The sequence below is a fragment of the Plectropomus leopardus genome, chromosome 3 (assembly GCF_026936395.1).
Source record: "Plectropomus leopardus strain MGB_pleo_1.0 chromosome 3, ASM2693639v1, whole genome shotgun sequence".
Lineage (NCBI taxonomy): Eukaryota > Metazoa > Chordata > Actinopteri > Perciformes > Serranidae > Plectropomus > Plectropomus leopardus.
In genome coordinates, this window is record NC_142178.1 from 40,997,501 (window position 1) to 41,013,163 (window position 15,663).

Consider the following 15,663-nt stretch of genomic DNA (forward strand, 5'->3'; position numbering starts at 1 on the left):
AGCGTCGTCTCTCCGTATATCCAGGCAGAGCGTCGTGTCTCCGTGTGTCCAGGCAGAGCGTCGTCTCTCCGTATATCCAGGCAGAGCGTCGTGTCTCCGTGTGTCCAGGCAGAGCGTCGTCTCTCCGTGTGTCCAGGCAGAGCGTCGTGTCTCCGTGTGTCCAGGCAGAGCGTCGTCTCTCCGTGTGTCCAGGCAGAGCGTCGTCTCTCCGTATATCCAGGCAGAGCGTCGTGTCTCCGTGTGTCCAGGCAGAGCGTCGTCTCTCCGTATATCCAGGCAGAGCGTCGTGTCTCCGTGTGTCCAGGCAGAGCGTCGAGTGTGAGCAGGTGAAGGTGCAGGTGTTTGTCTCTGATCTGACAGCAACCTTTAAGCTCAGCAGAAATAGTGATTTGATGTATATCGTGTAAATATCGATATCGCCTGAAATGAAAATAATTATTGTGATCAGACTTTTTTCCACGCCGCCCAGCACTCGTGGCACCATGACAAAAACTGTCATTTCTGCCGTGTTACAAATAAAGTGACTCGAAATAAAAGCTTGTTTCAAAATAACGTAATAACTTAAATTTGGTATAAAAATTTAAAAAAGGTGTTCTAATTAGTATTGAGAGATATTTCCTCGTTTTCGGACGTGGAATATTTCCGTTTGTTTACTGATCTGTCCAATAAGCACTCTGCTCGTGTTTTTCTTGTTTATATTTTGTTATTTATTTACTTTTTGGCGTCTTCAAAATAAAGGTCTGACATTGAACTGAACGTCTTTAATAAATCAGGAGGCGAACAGCAGCGCTCACGCGTCTCTCTTCCATAGCCATGTGGTGTTTTTACGTGGTGTGACGCAGGACGGGTTCACTCCGCGGCGCCGATGACGCAGCGTGACGTCACTCAGACCTGTCGATCACGTGTCCTCAAGGTTCGTCCTCTCTGCGTGTTTGTGCGGCGCTCTCGTTCGTCTGCGTGATCCGTTGAGGGTCAGAGAGTTCAGACGGCGTTCAGGCTGCCGGTCGCCTGCAGCCGGCTGATAACGCGTCCAGTGACATCACAGGGAGACACGTGCACGCTGAGCGCGCTCATCAGACCAAATCAGACTGTGAGCGTGAATCAGTCCGCCGCTCTGCCGCCGCTCTGCCGCCGCTCTGCCGTCACTTTCACCGCAGAAACCATCAGAAACTTCAGAAAGATGTGAGCTGAACGTCGGCCTGCAGGAGCTGAAATAATCACAGGAGTGAGGGACGTGTCCCCGCAGGGCGTCCTGCAGCCTCGCCGCTGTTATCTGTCGGCTGCAGACGGCAGTCACAAAAACACCGTTGCTGCTTGTTTGCAGCTGCTGAAGCCTCCGGCGGTCCGTATGAATTAGCTAATGTAACTTCTGCACAGCTGCATGTTTCCGTCGCTGCACTTTTGTCCGTACATTTGTGATCTTTAAATTCTTTTTGTCATTTTATATTTTTAAATGGCTTAACCTAAAAGCTGTCTAAAAGCTATAATAATGCTCTAAAATACTTTCAAATAAATAATAATGATAAGTTTAAATATAGTTCAGTTTTGGGTTTTTTTGACTTTTTATTTATTCAACATAAAGACAATCTTAGAGCACGCAACACGTCGGAGACGTTCACAGTAAATGAGCAGACTGCATTTTTCCATTTTCAGCATTACTCAGTACACATTTATGGAAAAATTGTTTCCCACAAAGTGTTCAATAATTCAGCGTGTACCTCCCACCGTGACGTTCACGGTCTAAAGATCACAGACATAAACAAATATAATAATAGTAAATGTAAACAAAGTTTACAAACCACAAAACAGAACAAAAAAGATTTTTCTTACTTATTTATTGCAAAGTTTCTCATTCAGACCAAACCAACGTGCTCGAAGGGTTAAACTCCTGTGAGAGGCGTGTGAGCGCAGCATCAGAGAGGCCATGGCCATCCAGGGTTCAAAGGGTTAAAAAAGGCGGAGTGATACTCTCCGGTGATGAAGCAGCTGATGTCGAAAAACGTGCGTTTTTCTCTCTGTGGACCACATGAGTCCAGCTCCAGGTCTGAGAGCGCCCTGGGGGCCCGGCCTCAGTTTTCAGGGGCCGGTGGAGGCCCGAAGACCCAGGAGCCACGGCTCAGCTCATCATGGTAATGAGGTTCAGGCTCGCTCACAGGCTTATGAGGTCTGCAGGTCTGTGGACCTACTGAGGTCTGTGGGGGTCTGTGGAGGTCTGCTGAGGTCTGTGGAGGTCTGCGGAGGTCTGTGGGGGTCTGCTGAGGTCTGTGGGGTTCTGCTGAGGTCTGTGGGGGTCTGTGGAGGTCTGTGGGGGTCTGTGGAGATCTGTGGGGGTCTGCTGAGGTCTGTGGGGGTCTGCTAAGATCTGTGGAGGTCTGAGGAGATCTGTGGAGGTCTGTGGGGGTCTGCTGAGATCTGTGGGGGTCTGTGGAGATCTGTGGAGGTCTGTGGGGGTCTGGAGCTGGAGCAGGTGTTCTGATCAGGTTATGGTGGTTCTGGTCTGCAGGTGGTCCTGGTTCTGTTGTGTTGCAGTGAGTCTGCAGCTCTCAGACTGGAGGCTGTAGATGAGTCATGCTGCTTCATCTCCATGGTAACAGGAGGGGGCGTGTTCTCCACAGAGCGTGGTCGTTACATCACAAACTGTAAACAGAGCCGCTCTTTCAAAATAAAAGCCCTGAAATCCAAAGCTGCTGCTGTTGAGCACGAACGTTCATGCGATCAATTATTATTGATTCATTATAAAGTCTCTGTGAACTTGCTGCATTTGATGTTTTTGATGAAACGTTTTCTGAAAGCGTCGCGGAGCGTTAACGGCTGACGCTCACTGACGAAGCGTGATGGAAGAAATCGACTTCCAATCAGATTATCTGTGAGCGTTAGTCCGACTTTTAGAGATGAGTTTATGTGATTTCAGTTTGATTAACATGTTTACTATTATTATTATTATTATTATTACTGTTATTATTATTATTATTGTTATTGTTATTATTATTATTATTATTATTATTATTATTATTATTGTTATTATTATTATTACTGTTATTGTTATTATTATTATTGCTGTTATTATTGGGATCAATATTTGTCATGTTGAAGATTATCTGTTTCTGCGTTTTATTTTAATGCAAACAAAGTGTCAGTATGAGGAACTTTGACTTTTTAAAGGCAGATATTTTTATTTATTCTATTTTGAAGTTTTCACGGAACTTTATAAAAATACGTTTCAGTGAAGTTGCTGTTTATGGTGATAAAAATGTCACTTTCCATGAAACTTTTGCTAAAAGCATTTAAACAAAGTTTTGCAGTTTGTTGTGTTTTGACAGAAATATTTTCATTTTTATTGTAAACGATTGTTGGATCATTAACTCCTGATAATTGATATCAGTCGACCTCTGATGTTTATGTGACACAATAATCAATCAATCTTCTGACATCACGCGATCGTACAGAGACTCAGCTGAGCGTTAAAGGGTTAAATAAAAACTAAAAGTGATGATAATCAATGACGTGTTTGTGTGGATCAATAACGTGTTTCCTGCAGTCGGCTGCTGGATTATTCACAGAAATATTAACGCAGCGTGGCGTCTGTCGCCTCGCTCAGAGGGCGCCGCCGCTGCAGCCCCTCCTCCTCCTCTTTGTTCTCTTTGTGCGCTGTGATGTCACAATGACATCATCAGCCGGGACGCCGTCACTCTGGCTTTGTGGCAGACGCCCGGCGAGGCGTGAAAAGTGGGTCAGGAGCTGCAGTCACAGGGTTACCGTGGCAACGGGATCAGTGGGTCACACAGCAGGAAGCTGTCTGCTGCCGAGGCATGCTGGGAAATGTAGTCGGCTCTGAACGCCAGTTGACTCTTTCATGATCGGCTCGTCTCCGGCTGTGATGTCATGTCGAATATTAAAAACAAACCAACCGAGGCATGAAAATAATAATCCTGTCGTTTCTTTAGACTCAGACTTAGACGACTTTATTGATCCCCGGAGGGAAATTTAGTTGTCACAGCAGCTTGGCACGTAAGACATACAGAGACATACACAGAAAAATAAGAAGAATAATAGAAGATAGAAATAAACATAAATATATAAAAATAGAATAAATAGAATGCTGAGGTAGTGCAAAAGAGTACTGAGGTAGTGCAAAAGAGTACTGAGGTAGTGCAAAAGAGTACTGAGGTAGTGCAAATGCAGTGGTAAGGTGCAATCTGATGATGGTAAGGATACACATGAGCATGGTAATGATGACAGCAGAATAAGGGGAATATGTAGAGGTGTACATATAATACTAATAATGGTAATAACATCAGTTTGAAGACATCGCACACATAATAGTAGTGATAGTATTAATAATAGTAGTAATAATAGTAGTAATAATATCCATAATATTAATATTAATAATAGTATCAGCATCATGACATTAGCACTTGACATTTTTATGTCTGATGACCAATGTTATGTATAATATAATATAATAATAATGATGATAGAATAATAATAATGGTATATATATATATATATATATATATATATATATATATATATATAGTGATGTATAATATAATATTTATAATACAATACAGGCAACGATCCGATGTTATATATTTGTACATATATATACATGATATGCATACACACATACTGCAGTCTGTACTGTTTGGATGTGCAGTGACAGAGTTTAGTCCAGTTCAGTGACAGTGACCGCAGGTCTGACAGAGGTGGATGTGTTGAACAGTCTGATGGCAGCAGGCAGGAATGATTTCCTGTATCGCTCCCTCAGACAGCGGGGTTGGAGGAGTCTGTTGCTGAAGCTACTCTTCAGCTTGTCCAGTGTCTTATGGAGGGGATGGGTGACATTATCGGGTGTTAAAGGGTTAACAGGTGAAGTCTGCTGGTCATCATCAGCTGATCGATCAGCTGATCAATATTTCCTGCTGAGTCTGGCAAATCGGCTTTTTCTTTTTGTCAGACACATGGGAGGAAGGGAATGACATAAAAAAAATGAACAGCAAAGTAAAAAATAAATAAATAAAACATCAACGAGGTGCCAAAAAATGTAGTCTTTTAGATAATATTTCTCACAATATGAGCAACAAAAGAAGAAATGACCCCAAAATGAGCAAAAAACAAGAAAAATACCTGAAAATTTGTTTGAAAAAGAAAAAATAAAGACAAACAGGACACTAACTTTTTTCAAAACCTTTTTTTCAAATCTACTAATTTCTCATAACGTGAGCAATAAAAGAAGAAATAACTCAAATATTAGAAAAATACATGAAAATTACCTGAAAAATAGTTTTTAAAAAACAGAAAATAAAGAAAAAGAAAATTAATATGAAAAAACAAGACAAACAAAAATGCTCAAAAATTATAGTAATTCGTTAACACAGTATGTAATCTGGAATGTTATCAAAATTGTTTTTTCATTCGTTTCAAAAATAATTTTTCAAAAATAAATTTATTTATTTAATTAAATAATTTATTTAATTTATTATTATTTATTTTAATTTATATTTAATATTTTTACATGAGCACCAAAACAAGAAATGACCCAAAAAACAGTAAAACAGAAGAAAAAACCCTGAAAATCACTGAAAAAAAAGATAAAGGAACTTAATGTCAGGAAAAAACGTGACATGGGAAAGTGTGCTGAAAAATAATGATACTTATATAACATAAATTAAAACATGTAATCGTGATTATTATAAATATCGTTTTTTCCGAACTTTATTGGAAATAACTGTCTCACAGTGTGGAACGTTTTTTTACCGAACTGCTGGCTGCTTTTGTCCTCATGTTTCTGAAGGAAGTTTAAGGGTTAAGTCTCTGTGAAATTGACGTCTCTTCCTGTCCTCTCGGGTCAAGCTGTCTCTGACGTGTCCTCTCTGTCCCTCAGCTTCTCTGCGAGGATGCGGCACTGAGCATGCTCAGAGTGCTGATCGTTACCATGACGATATACGGCGGCGGCCAGGCGTGCACCGGCCAGGACAACTGCTCCGCCCACAGCGAGTCCAAAGACTACTGCTACTCTGCGCGCATCCGCAGCACGGTGCTGCAGGGGCTGCCGTTCGGCGGCGTGCCCACCGTGCTCGCCCTCGACTTCATGTGCTTCCTGGTGAGTCGCGCACGCACGATGTGAGACACGTCACGTCACAATGGCCACGAACAACTCTGAGATGTTGTTTCGTTTGTTCACATTGTTTTGATGTTTTTATTTTGATTTTTGAGGACGCAAAACACATTTCTGCAAAAACCCCAAAAATTACATAAAGAAGAAAAAATTACCAGAAAAATGTTGAAAATCACACAAACAATTACACATAATTGTAAATATAGTATGTATGCACATGTGTGTGTATAAATATATATACTGTGTATACATGTGTATGTGTATATATATATATATACACACTGTGTATACATATATATATATATAGTGTGTATACATGTGTATGTGTATATATATATATATATATATATATATATATATATATATATATATATATATATATATATATATATATATAATGTGTATATATATATATATATATATATAGTGTGTATACATGTATATATATATATGTAGTAGAGCAGAGCTCCTGCTGTAACGTTCACTGACTTTTGGAAAAATATAAATAAATACTGCAGCTTTATGGATGACCCACTTCCTGTCCTGTAATGGCTCACTGACTCTTATTTTGAAAGATTTTTCCATTGTTTCTGTGGTAACAGCAAGGTGACATCACCGTGACCTTTGACCTCTGACCTTCAGCTGTCTCACAGGAAGTCCTCCTCTCCTCTTTTTCAGGTGCTGCTCTTCGTCTTCTCCATTCTGCGTAAGGTGGCGTGGGACTACGGCCGCCTGGCGCTGGTGACCGACGCCGACAGGTAAACACACACCTGGAGTCTGTCTGATGTCATCATCAGGTCGTCCCACATGATGTGTTCAAGGATCACCGGAAATTCAAAAATCCAACGATAATTTGAGTTTTAACAGTTTCTGGCTGATGAATGTGTCATTTTGGTGATTTTTGTATTTTGGCGGGAGTTTTAAAAGGATGTTTTCTTTAAAAATCACCAAAACAGTAAACAAATTGTCAAAGAAAACGTTCGGAGGGCGTTCTTCGTGTCGGTTACTAACACGATTATTAAACATTATATATTTTTCCTCTGAAAATGAAATGAAACGCAGAGACAGGAAACAGGCGGATCTCCAACAGGAAGTCACAGAAATCTGAAACTCGTAAACCCAGAGTCGAGTTAACGGAGCGCCTAAACATAAAAACGGCTTCCGTGTTTTCACTCAACAAACGAGAGATTTCAGAATAAATGTCGGAGGACTGACGCCGCTTCTGCTTCTTTCAAAACCCGAAAATGATTAACGTTTGAGCGTATGGATGCTGCTGTCGAGTCTCTGCTCCGCACAAAACGATTCGTCCAACATTTTTCATTACAGATGAATTTCCAGCCAGCAGGTATTAAACCAAGAGAAGAAGAAATCTGGAGGTCAAACTTTTAAAAATGAAATCAAAATATTAAAAAAAAAATAAATTTTTCCACCAAACAATAAAAAGTATTGATGGTGGTATCGATAAAGACTCGGATCGTGAACGACCCCGAAGTACGTCAGCGGATCCTGATTTTAGCGCTGAGTCGTGACGTCAGAGAGCATCATTAACGTGATTTTGTTTCTCTATTTTATGGAAACTGTCAGAACGTGAACGTTCGTCTGTGAAGATTCGGTGACTTTTTGTTTTGTTTTTTTGTCCGCGGTGTGTAAAGGGCGTTCGTCTTTTTCCGTTAAATAATCAAAATAAATCTCAGCTCTCTGGGACGAGCTCGCCGCCGCCCCCTGGTGGCGGTCGCTCTGAACGTGCTTCACCGTCTCGTCGTTCAGACGGACTCCGGACGGCTTCCAGATGTCAGAACTTTAACGACGTAAAACGCGAGTGAAGATCAGAAACGGACGCGACGGCGTTTTTACACTGACACCATTAGAAAGTAGCGTTTCCTGTCGAGTGTCGTGATGTTTCAGCGAGTTGAGTCGTGTCGCGGGTCGATGGAGCGTCTCTCTCAGCAGCTTGTGATTGTCTCTCTGTTTCCACCCTGAAGACTGAAGAAGCGTTTCAGCGACCTGGAGGAGCGCGAATAGTATGTTGCTGCTTCCTCCGTGTTTGGTTTGTCCGCTAACATCCTCCTCCGGTTTCATTAACAGGATTCTGCTCTCTGATTGGTGCACTAACACCTCCTTCTTCTTCTTCTTCTTCTTCATTTCAGTTTGTGTTTCTTTGTCTGTATGGGGGGTTATTAGTGCCAACAGCAGCATGTATTACTGTCTCTCTGCAGAGGTCGATACGAGTGGAAGAAAATATCAATACTAATACTAAAGTATACATTCTCAAAAACGATTTATTTTTAATTGTTTGCAATTATTGCTATTTATTTATTTTTCAAAAAATAAGAATGGGACCGTCCTTTATCAGAGGAGGAGGGTGGCTGTTTTTGTTTGTTTATTTGTTTGTTTGTTTGTTTGTTTACTCTCCCCAAAGCTACAGATATTTTTTCTTGAGCCTCCCTGAGTGACATCAAGTGTTCATCCCACACGTTGTGTTCAAGGACCATTGGAAATTTCAAAATCCAACAATAATTTCTGTTTTTTTTTCAGTTTCAGACTGTGATAAATGGTGTAATTTGGCATTTTTTATTTTGGTCGGCCCCAAAGGTTTTGAAGGCAAAGAAATTTTTTTCAAAAATATTTAGATGAAAAAATGGCTGAAAATTTTTATAGAAAATTGCAGCAAAGTTCTAAAGAGAAAAAAATGCCAAAAGTTTTTAAAAATCACCCAAAATTTTAAAGAAAAGTAATTGCCCAAGATTTTAATTAAAAAAATCACCTTTTTTTGTAGAAAGATGCCCTTCAAACTCGCAGGATTTCTTTTTGACTTCAGAGGTCCGATCTGAGCTCCCAATGTCCTTTAACCCTATAAACTCCTCAGGCAGGTGGCACTCATCGCCCCCCATACACCATCAATACTGACGTGACTTTATGTGTGTGTGTGTGTGTGTGTGAGTGAGTGAGTGCATTATTTAAAGGTAAATAGTGTGGATCACGCTCTGTTGGCTAATGTGATGCTAACAGCTGTGATAGTAACAGATGTGATGCTAACGGATGTTATGCTAACGCTGCTCCTCACTTGTCTTCATTTTTAACGTGAATTCAGCCGCAGACGAGACCGAGATAACTATGAGCCGGTCAAAAGGTAACGGGACGTGTGTGTTTTTAGCTCAGTGTGTCGTAAACTCTGTGACGTGCTAGCTAGTTAGCTCGTTAGCCAACTCCGCACAACCAGTGGTGGAAGTACGCAGTACTCAGACCCTTTAAAAGTAGAAATACTGCACTGACAGAGTACTCTGTCCAATGTCCTACACTTAAATTCTAAAGGACAGAAGTATTCTCAACAAAATGTACTTTAACTAATATCAAGTAATAGTGTCTTATATAAAACAGATACACCAAACATTCTGGCAAAATCTCTGAATAATCAGTAAAAAAATTAAAAATATTTTAGTTGTTAAATTCAAGAAACTACAACAATTGATGACTGATTTAGAGGCCGTTTCCACTATACTCGCCAGCCCTGACTATGAGCTTTATCAAAGAGGAGAGTCTGAGCCAGCCCTGACTATGAGCTTTATCAAAGAGGAGAGTCTGAGCCAGCCCTGACTATGAGCTTTATCAAAGAGGAGAGTCTGAGCCAGCCCTGACTGAGCTTTATCAAAGAGGAGAGTCTGAGCCAGCCCTGACTATGAGCTTTAGAGACGGTTTTAGCCTCCTGGCCCGAAAACGATGATCAGCGACTCAGGAGCCAATCAGCTCTCAGACCCCGAGGTCAAAGGTCAGAGCTGCTACATGTTACCAGCTAACCGTCAGCTGACTGCTTTCTGTGTGTGTCTACAGCGTTGCCTCGGCGATGCACTCGGAGACGCCTGACCGCTATGAACGTCTCACGTCCGTCTCCTCCTCTGTTGACTTCGACCAGAGAGACAATGTAAGGACGCCTGTCTCCTCCTGTCTGTCTCCTCCTCCTGATGGTTGTCTCTTTGTCTCCGGCTTCCCGTGTCCTCCTGATGGTTGTCTCTTTGTCTCCTCAGGGTTTCTGCTCCTGGTTGACGGCGATCTTCAGAATAAAGTGAGAATCATCGAGTGTTTTCAGTCACATGATGTCACCTCAGTTCTCGGGTTTGTGCTGACTCTCCTCCTCTTCCTCCTCCTCTCCCTCCTCCTCCTCTTCCTCCTCCTCTCCCTCCTCCTCCTCTTCCTCCTCCTCTTCCTCCTCCTCTCCCTCCTCCTCCTCTTCCTCCTCCTCTCCCTCCTCCTCCTCTTCCTCCTCCTCTTCCTCCTCCTCTCCCTCCTCCTTCTCTTCCTCCCCCTCCTCCTCTCCCTCCTCCTTCTTTTCCTCCTCCTCCTCCTCCTGCTCCTCCTTCTCCTTCTGCTCTTGCTCCTCCTGCAGGGATGAGGAGATCAGGGAGAAGTGTGGTGAGGACGCTGTCCACTATTTGTCCTTTCAGCGTCACATCATCGGCCTGCTGGTGGTCGTCGGCGTCCTCTCCGTTGGCATCGTCCTGCCCGTCAACTTCTCCGGAGACCTGCTGGGTGAGAACAGCGTCACACCGTCAATCAATCAGGAGCCACGCAGAGCGCCGCCACCCAAACTTTACAGATTTTACTGTCCAAACTTGTAAAAAAAGACTTCCGTAAATCTTCTTTTACAAGTTTGACCTTCAGCCGCGACAGAAACGTTTGAAAACAGGTCGTTTCCTGTGTAGATCTTTGAGCTTTGAAAACGAATTTTCAAAATTCTGGTTACTTTGTGCCGTGTGGATGTAAAAACGGAGCATCTGTAAAACAGTGACAATCGTTTTTGTCAAATTCACGCGTTGGCGTTGCTGTGTGGAGTGAGCGAGCTCCACAAACAACAACAACGGCGACGGCGCCGCGGTTTTGTTATATCTTTGCGCTGGAGATGAAGATTTTAAAATCTTTACATTAAAATTGTCGCTACTTCGTAATCTCCATAATAGATTAAAGATTTTAACTCTGAATGTAAAACTGGCGTTTACACAGCAGCGCTGTGATGTCACAGGTTGGTCGGATCTTCGGGGTCTCTGAGCGTTCTCACGGAGGCCGGTCACAACAGATTTGTGGACGTTTGTGGAGTTTTTCTCACCGTGTTCTCACCTTCTGTCTGATTTTAGTCAGAATTATCAGTAAAGATGCTTTCCTAAGCCGAGGAGTCCCCGGACCTCCTTCTAAAGAAGGTAACGGCTGTCAGGTCCCAGCTGCAGGTCTGCAGGTCTCTGCAGGTCTCTGCAGGTCTGCAGGTTTGTAGTTCTGCAGGTCTCTGTAGGTCTGTAGTTCTGTAGGTCTCTGTATCTCTGCAGGTCCCTGCAGGTCTCTGCAGGTCTGCAGGTCTCTGCAGGTCTGTTTGTTGTCTGATGGTAGTTTGTGGTTTTAGCTCCAGCTGGACTCGGTCTGATCAGGTAGTTTTGTGGTGTTCGTTTTGGTAGTTTTAGCATCAGAATGTTCTTTATTTTATTTAACCGAAAAACCTCCTAAAATTAAAAATCTGTTTTTGCAGACGACACAGAAACACGAGTTACTGACGGAAACACGAACGAAACAAACAACATCAAACACGAAATAAAGTTTCCATAAGGAAGACTTAACAGACTACAACTACTACTACTACTACTACTATTAGTACTACTACTACTACTACTACTACTACTAGACGGTGCGCAGACGTCACACAGACATATGTATATATATAAACAGTATATATATATATTTGTATGTATATATAAATGTATACTAAGTAGAGGGCGTGGGAGGCGAGGGTTACTGCACCGAGATCTTTGGATCATCCTGTCAGTCACAGACGTTTCCTGCTCACGTCTGTTTCTCTTCCAGAAAACAACGCGTACAGCTTCGGACGCACCACGATAGCCAACCTGAAGTCTGGGTGAGTCCAGAGACCGGCGGGCGGCGAGGGGGGCGGGGCCTGTCCTCTCAGCTCCACAGATGGGACGTTTGACTGAAAGTGTGTTTTGTCTCCGCCTCAGGACGAACCTGCTGTGGCTGCACACGTCGTTTGCCTTCATGTATCTGCTGCTGACCGTCTACAGCATGAGGAGACACACGTCCAAGATGCACTACAAGGAGGACGACCTGGTGGGGACACGTCTCTATCACGAGTTATCTAAAATGTCAAGAACCCAAAACTCTTTATCTGTGAAGCCATGGAAACAAAGAGCTGAAAAATCGGATTAATTCATTAATAATCATCAAGTTTCCTGCAAACATTAAAAGAGAAACTCACAGGTTTCTGCTCTTTTAATCCCACTTTTGTGACTTGCAGGTGAAGCGCACTTTATTCATCAACGGCATCTCGAAATACGCCGAGGAGAGTCAGATCAAACAGCACTTTGAGTAAGTTCTTCCTCCTCGTCTTCCTCCTCATCACGTGCAAACTGACCTTCAAATGCCTAATTGTTATTTTAGTCTAATTTAGTCTAATTTTATATAAACATGACTATATATATATATATATATATATATATATACATATAAATATATATATGTGTGTGTGTGTGTGTGTGTGTGTGTGTGTGTATATATGTATATACACTTAAAGACAAAATCAGTTTTATTGTCAATTCTGCCACATATGTTAGACATACAGGAATTTAAAGGATGTTTCTGTGCATGCCCACAGTGCAAAGAAGTACAAAGAAAATTATACATATGTATATATATATATATATATATATATATATATAGGGCATCAGAAAGAAAAATAGTAAAAAGTTTTCATGGTGAAGAAGTGCGCGGTGATATTTCTCTGATGATGTTAAAATTGTCTGCGTGTTCAGCGTCATGTGAACATGTTTTGGGTCCTCAGACAGGCGTATGAGAACTGCACCGTGCTGGAGGCTCGAATCTGCTACAACGTGGCCAAACTGATGTCTCTGAACGCCGAGAGGTGAGTCAGGAGCCGCCGCCAATGCCGACCGCGTCCCTGTGCTTTAACTCAGAGTGAGATATCGCTGAGTGTAACCATCCTCACTGTGTGTGTGTGTGTGTGTGTGTGTGTGTGTGTGTCAGGAAGAAGACGGAGCGCAGTAAGAAGTTCTTCACAGACCTGATGGCGAAGGAACACGTTCCCACAATGATCAACCCCAAACCCTGCGGACACCTCTGCTGCTGCGCCATCACTGGCTGCGAAGAGGTGACCACGAAACACTGCGTGCTCACCGAGCCACTTAATGTGCCGCTGTCCGTCACTCTGACTGTAGTTCAGAGTAATAATAATAACAATAACAATAACAACAACAACAACAACAACAACAATAATAACAATAACAACAACAACAATAATAATGACAACAATGTGTGTTGTTAGTGTGTTGTTAGTGTGTTGGTTGTGTGTAGTTAGGGTGTTGATAGTGTGTTGTTGGCGTGTTGTTAGTGTGTAGTTAGCGTGTTGATGGTGTTTTGTTGGCATGTTGTTGCCGTGTTGGTAGAGTGTTGTTGGCGTGTTGTTAGTGTGTAGTTAGCGTGTTGATGGTGTGTTGATAGTGTGTTGTGGGTGTGTTGTTAGTGTGTAATTAGCGTGTTGATGGTGTTTTGTTGGCGTGTTGGTAGTGTGTTGTTAGTGTGTTAGTGTGTAGTTAGCGTGTTGATGGTGTGTTGATAGTGTGTTGTGGGCGTGTTGTTAGTGTGTAGTTAGCGTGTTGATGGTGTTTTGTTGGCGTGTTGTTGGCGTGTTGGTAGTGTGTTGTTGGCGTGTTGTTAGTGTGTTGTTGGCGTGTTGATAGTGTGTTGTTGGCATGTTGTTAGTGTGTTGTTGGCGTGTTGACAGTGTGTTGTTGGCGTGTTGATAGTGTGTTGATAGTGTGTTGTTGGCATGTTGTTAGTGTGTTGTTGCCGTGTTGTCGGCGTGTTTGTAGTGTGTTGTTGGCGTGTTGGTAGTGTGTAGTTAGCGTGTTGATAGTGTGTTGTTGGCCTGTTGTTAGTGTGTAGTTAGCGTGTTGGTAGTGTGTTGTTGGCGTGTTGGTAGTGTGTTGGCATGTTGTTAGTGTGTTATTGGCGTGTTGTTAGTGTGTAGTTAGCGTGTTGATAGTGTGTTGTTGTCGTGTTGGTAGTGTGTTGTTGGCGTGTTGGTAGTGTGTAGTTAGCGTGTTGGTAGTGTGTTGTTGGTGTGTTGTTGGCGTGTTGGTAGTGTGTTGTTGGTGTGTTGTTGGCGTGTTGGTAGTGTGTTGTTGGCGTGTTGGTAGTGTGTCGTTGGTGTGTTGTTAGTGTGTTGTTGGCATGTTGTTAGTGTGTAGTTAGCGTGTTGATAGTGTGTTGTTGGCGTGTTTGTAGTGTGTTGTTGGCGTGTTGTTAGTGTGTAGTTAGCGTGTTGATAGTGTGTTGTTGGCGTGTTGGTAGTGTGTTGTTGGCGTGTTGATAGTGTGTTGTTGGCGTGTTGATAGTGTGTTGTTGGCATGTTGATAGTGTGTTGTTGGCATGTTGATAGTGTGTTGTTGGCGTGTTGGTAGTGTGTTGTTGGCGTGTTGTTAGTGTGTAGTTAGCGTGTTGATGGTGTTTTGTTGGCATGTTGTTGGCGTGTTGGTAGAGTGTTGTTGGCGTGTTGTTAGTGTGTAGTTAGCGTGTTGATGGTGTGTTGATAGTGTGTTGTGGGCGTGTTGTTAGTGTGTAGTTAGCGTGTTGATGGTGTTTTGTTGGCGTGTTGTTGGCGTGTTGGTAGTGTGTTGTTGGCGTGTTGGTAGTCTGTTGTTGGCGTGTTGTTAGTGTGTTGTTAGTGTGTAGTTAGCGTGTTGATGGTGTGTTGATAGTGTGTTGTGGGTGTGTTGTTAGTGTGTAGTTAGCGTGTTGATGGTGTTTTGTTAGCGTGTTGTTGGCGTGTTGGTAGTGTGTTGTTGGCGTGTTGGTAGTGTGTTGTTGGCGTGTTGTTAGTGTGTTGTTAGAGTGTAGTTAGCATGTTGATGGTGTGTTGATAGTGTGTTGTGGGTGTGTTGTTAGTGTGTAGTTAGCGTGTTGATGGTGTTTTGTTGGCGTGTTGTTGGCGTGTTGGTAGTGTGTTGTTGGCGTGTCAAGTCAAGTCAGTTTTATTTATAGAGCCCATTATCACAAAACATGGTTTGCCTCAGAGGGCTTTACAGTGTACGACATCCCTCTGCCCTCAGACCCTCACATCACCGAGGAAAAACTCCCCAAAAAGAACCCCTGTAACGGGGAAAAAAAAGAGGAAGAAACCTCAGGAAGAGCGGTAGAGGATAGTGAGGGATCCCTCTTCAGGACGGACAGACGAGCAATAGATGTAAATAACAACTGAAATACAATCATGGCAAAAAAGGAAAGAGAAAGAGAGAGAGGGAGAGAGGAGGGGGGGGGGCACAGCAATAATAGAAACAGATGCATGTCATATTACAATAACAGCAGGTGTGAAATTAGTAATTGCTCTCTATGATGATGTTGATAGAGATGATAACAGTCTCATGCATATGTGAAAGGGAGGTGTCCAAAGGCAAGATCACAGCATCGGCGCAACCAGGACCAGACCACGATCAGGGCGAGCGGGGGGCACAGAATCAGTACAGCCACAGCACGAG

The 15,663-nt window shown here is 42.8% G+C and overlaps 1 protein-coding gene across 5 annotated transcripts in view; it reads left to right on the forward strand.

Moving 5' to 3' along the window:
• LOC121942136 (mechanosensitive cation channel TMEM63B-like) overlaps positions 1-15,663 on the forward strand; it is a 33,009-nt gene that overhangs the window by 4,447 nt on the left and 12,899 nt on the right. For 2 of the 5 annotated variants that reach the window (XM_088075062.1, XM_088075064.1), the window contains exons 2-12: positions 5,885-6,103; positions 6,797-6,876; positions 8,101-8,139; positions 9,947-10,037; positions 10,141-10,178; positions 10,500-10,642; positions 11,960-12,011; positions 12,112-12,220; positions 12,408-12,478; positions 12,951-13,031; positions 13,154-13,277. In XM_088075062.1, the coding sequence (XP_087931188.1) occupies positions 5,912-6,103; positions 6,797-6,876; positions 8,101-8,139; positions 9,947-10,037; positions 10,141-10,178; positions 10,500-10,642; positions 11,960-12,011; positions 12,112-12,220; positions 12,408-12,478; positions 12,951-13,031; positions 13,154-13,277 (1,020 nt within the window). In that variant the 5' untranslated portion in view covers positions 5,885-5,911. Of the gene's footprint in view, positions 1-5,884; positions 6,104-6,796; positions 6,877-8,100; positions 8,140-9,209; positions 9,249-9,946; positions 10,038-10,140; positions 10,179-10,499; positions 10,643-11,959; positions 12,012-12,111; positions 12,221-12,407; positions 12,479-12,950; positions 13,032-13,153; positions 13,278-15,663 lie in introns of all 5 variants that reach the window. The other 3 variants (XM_088075063.1, XM_088075066.1, XM_088075065.1) reach the window with 2 other exon arrangements.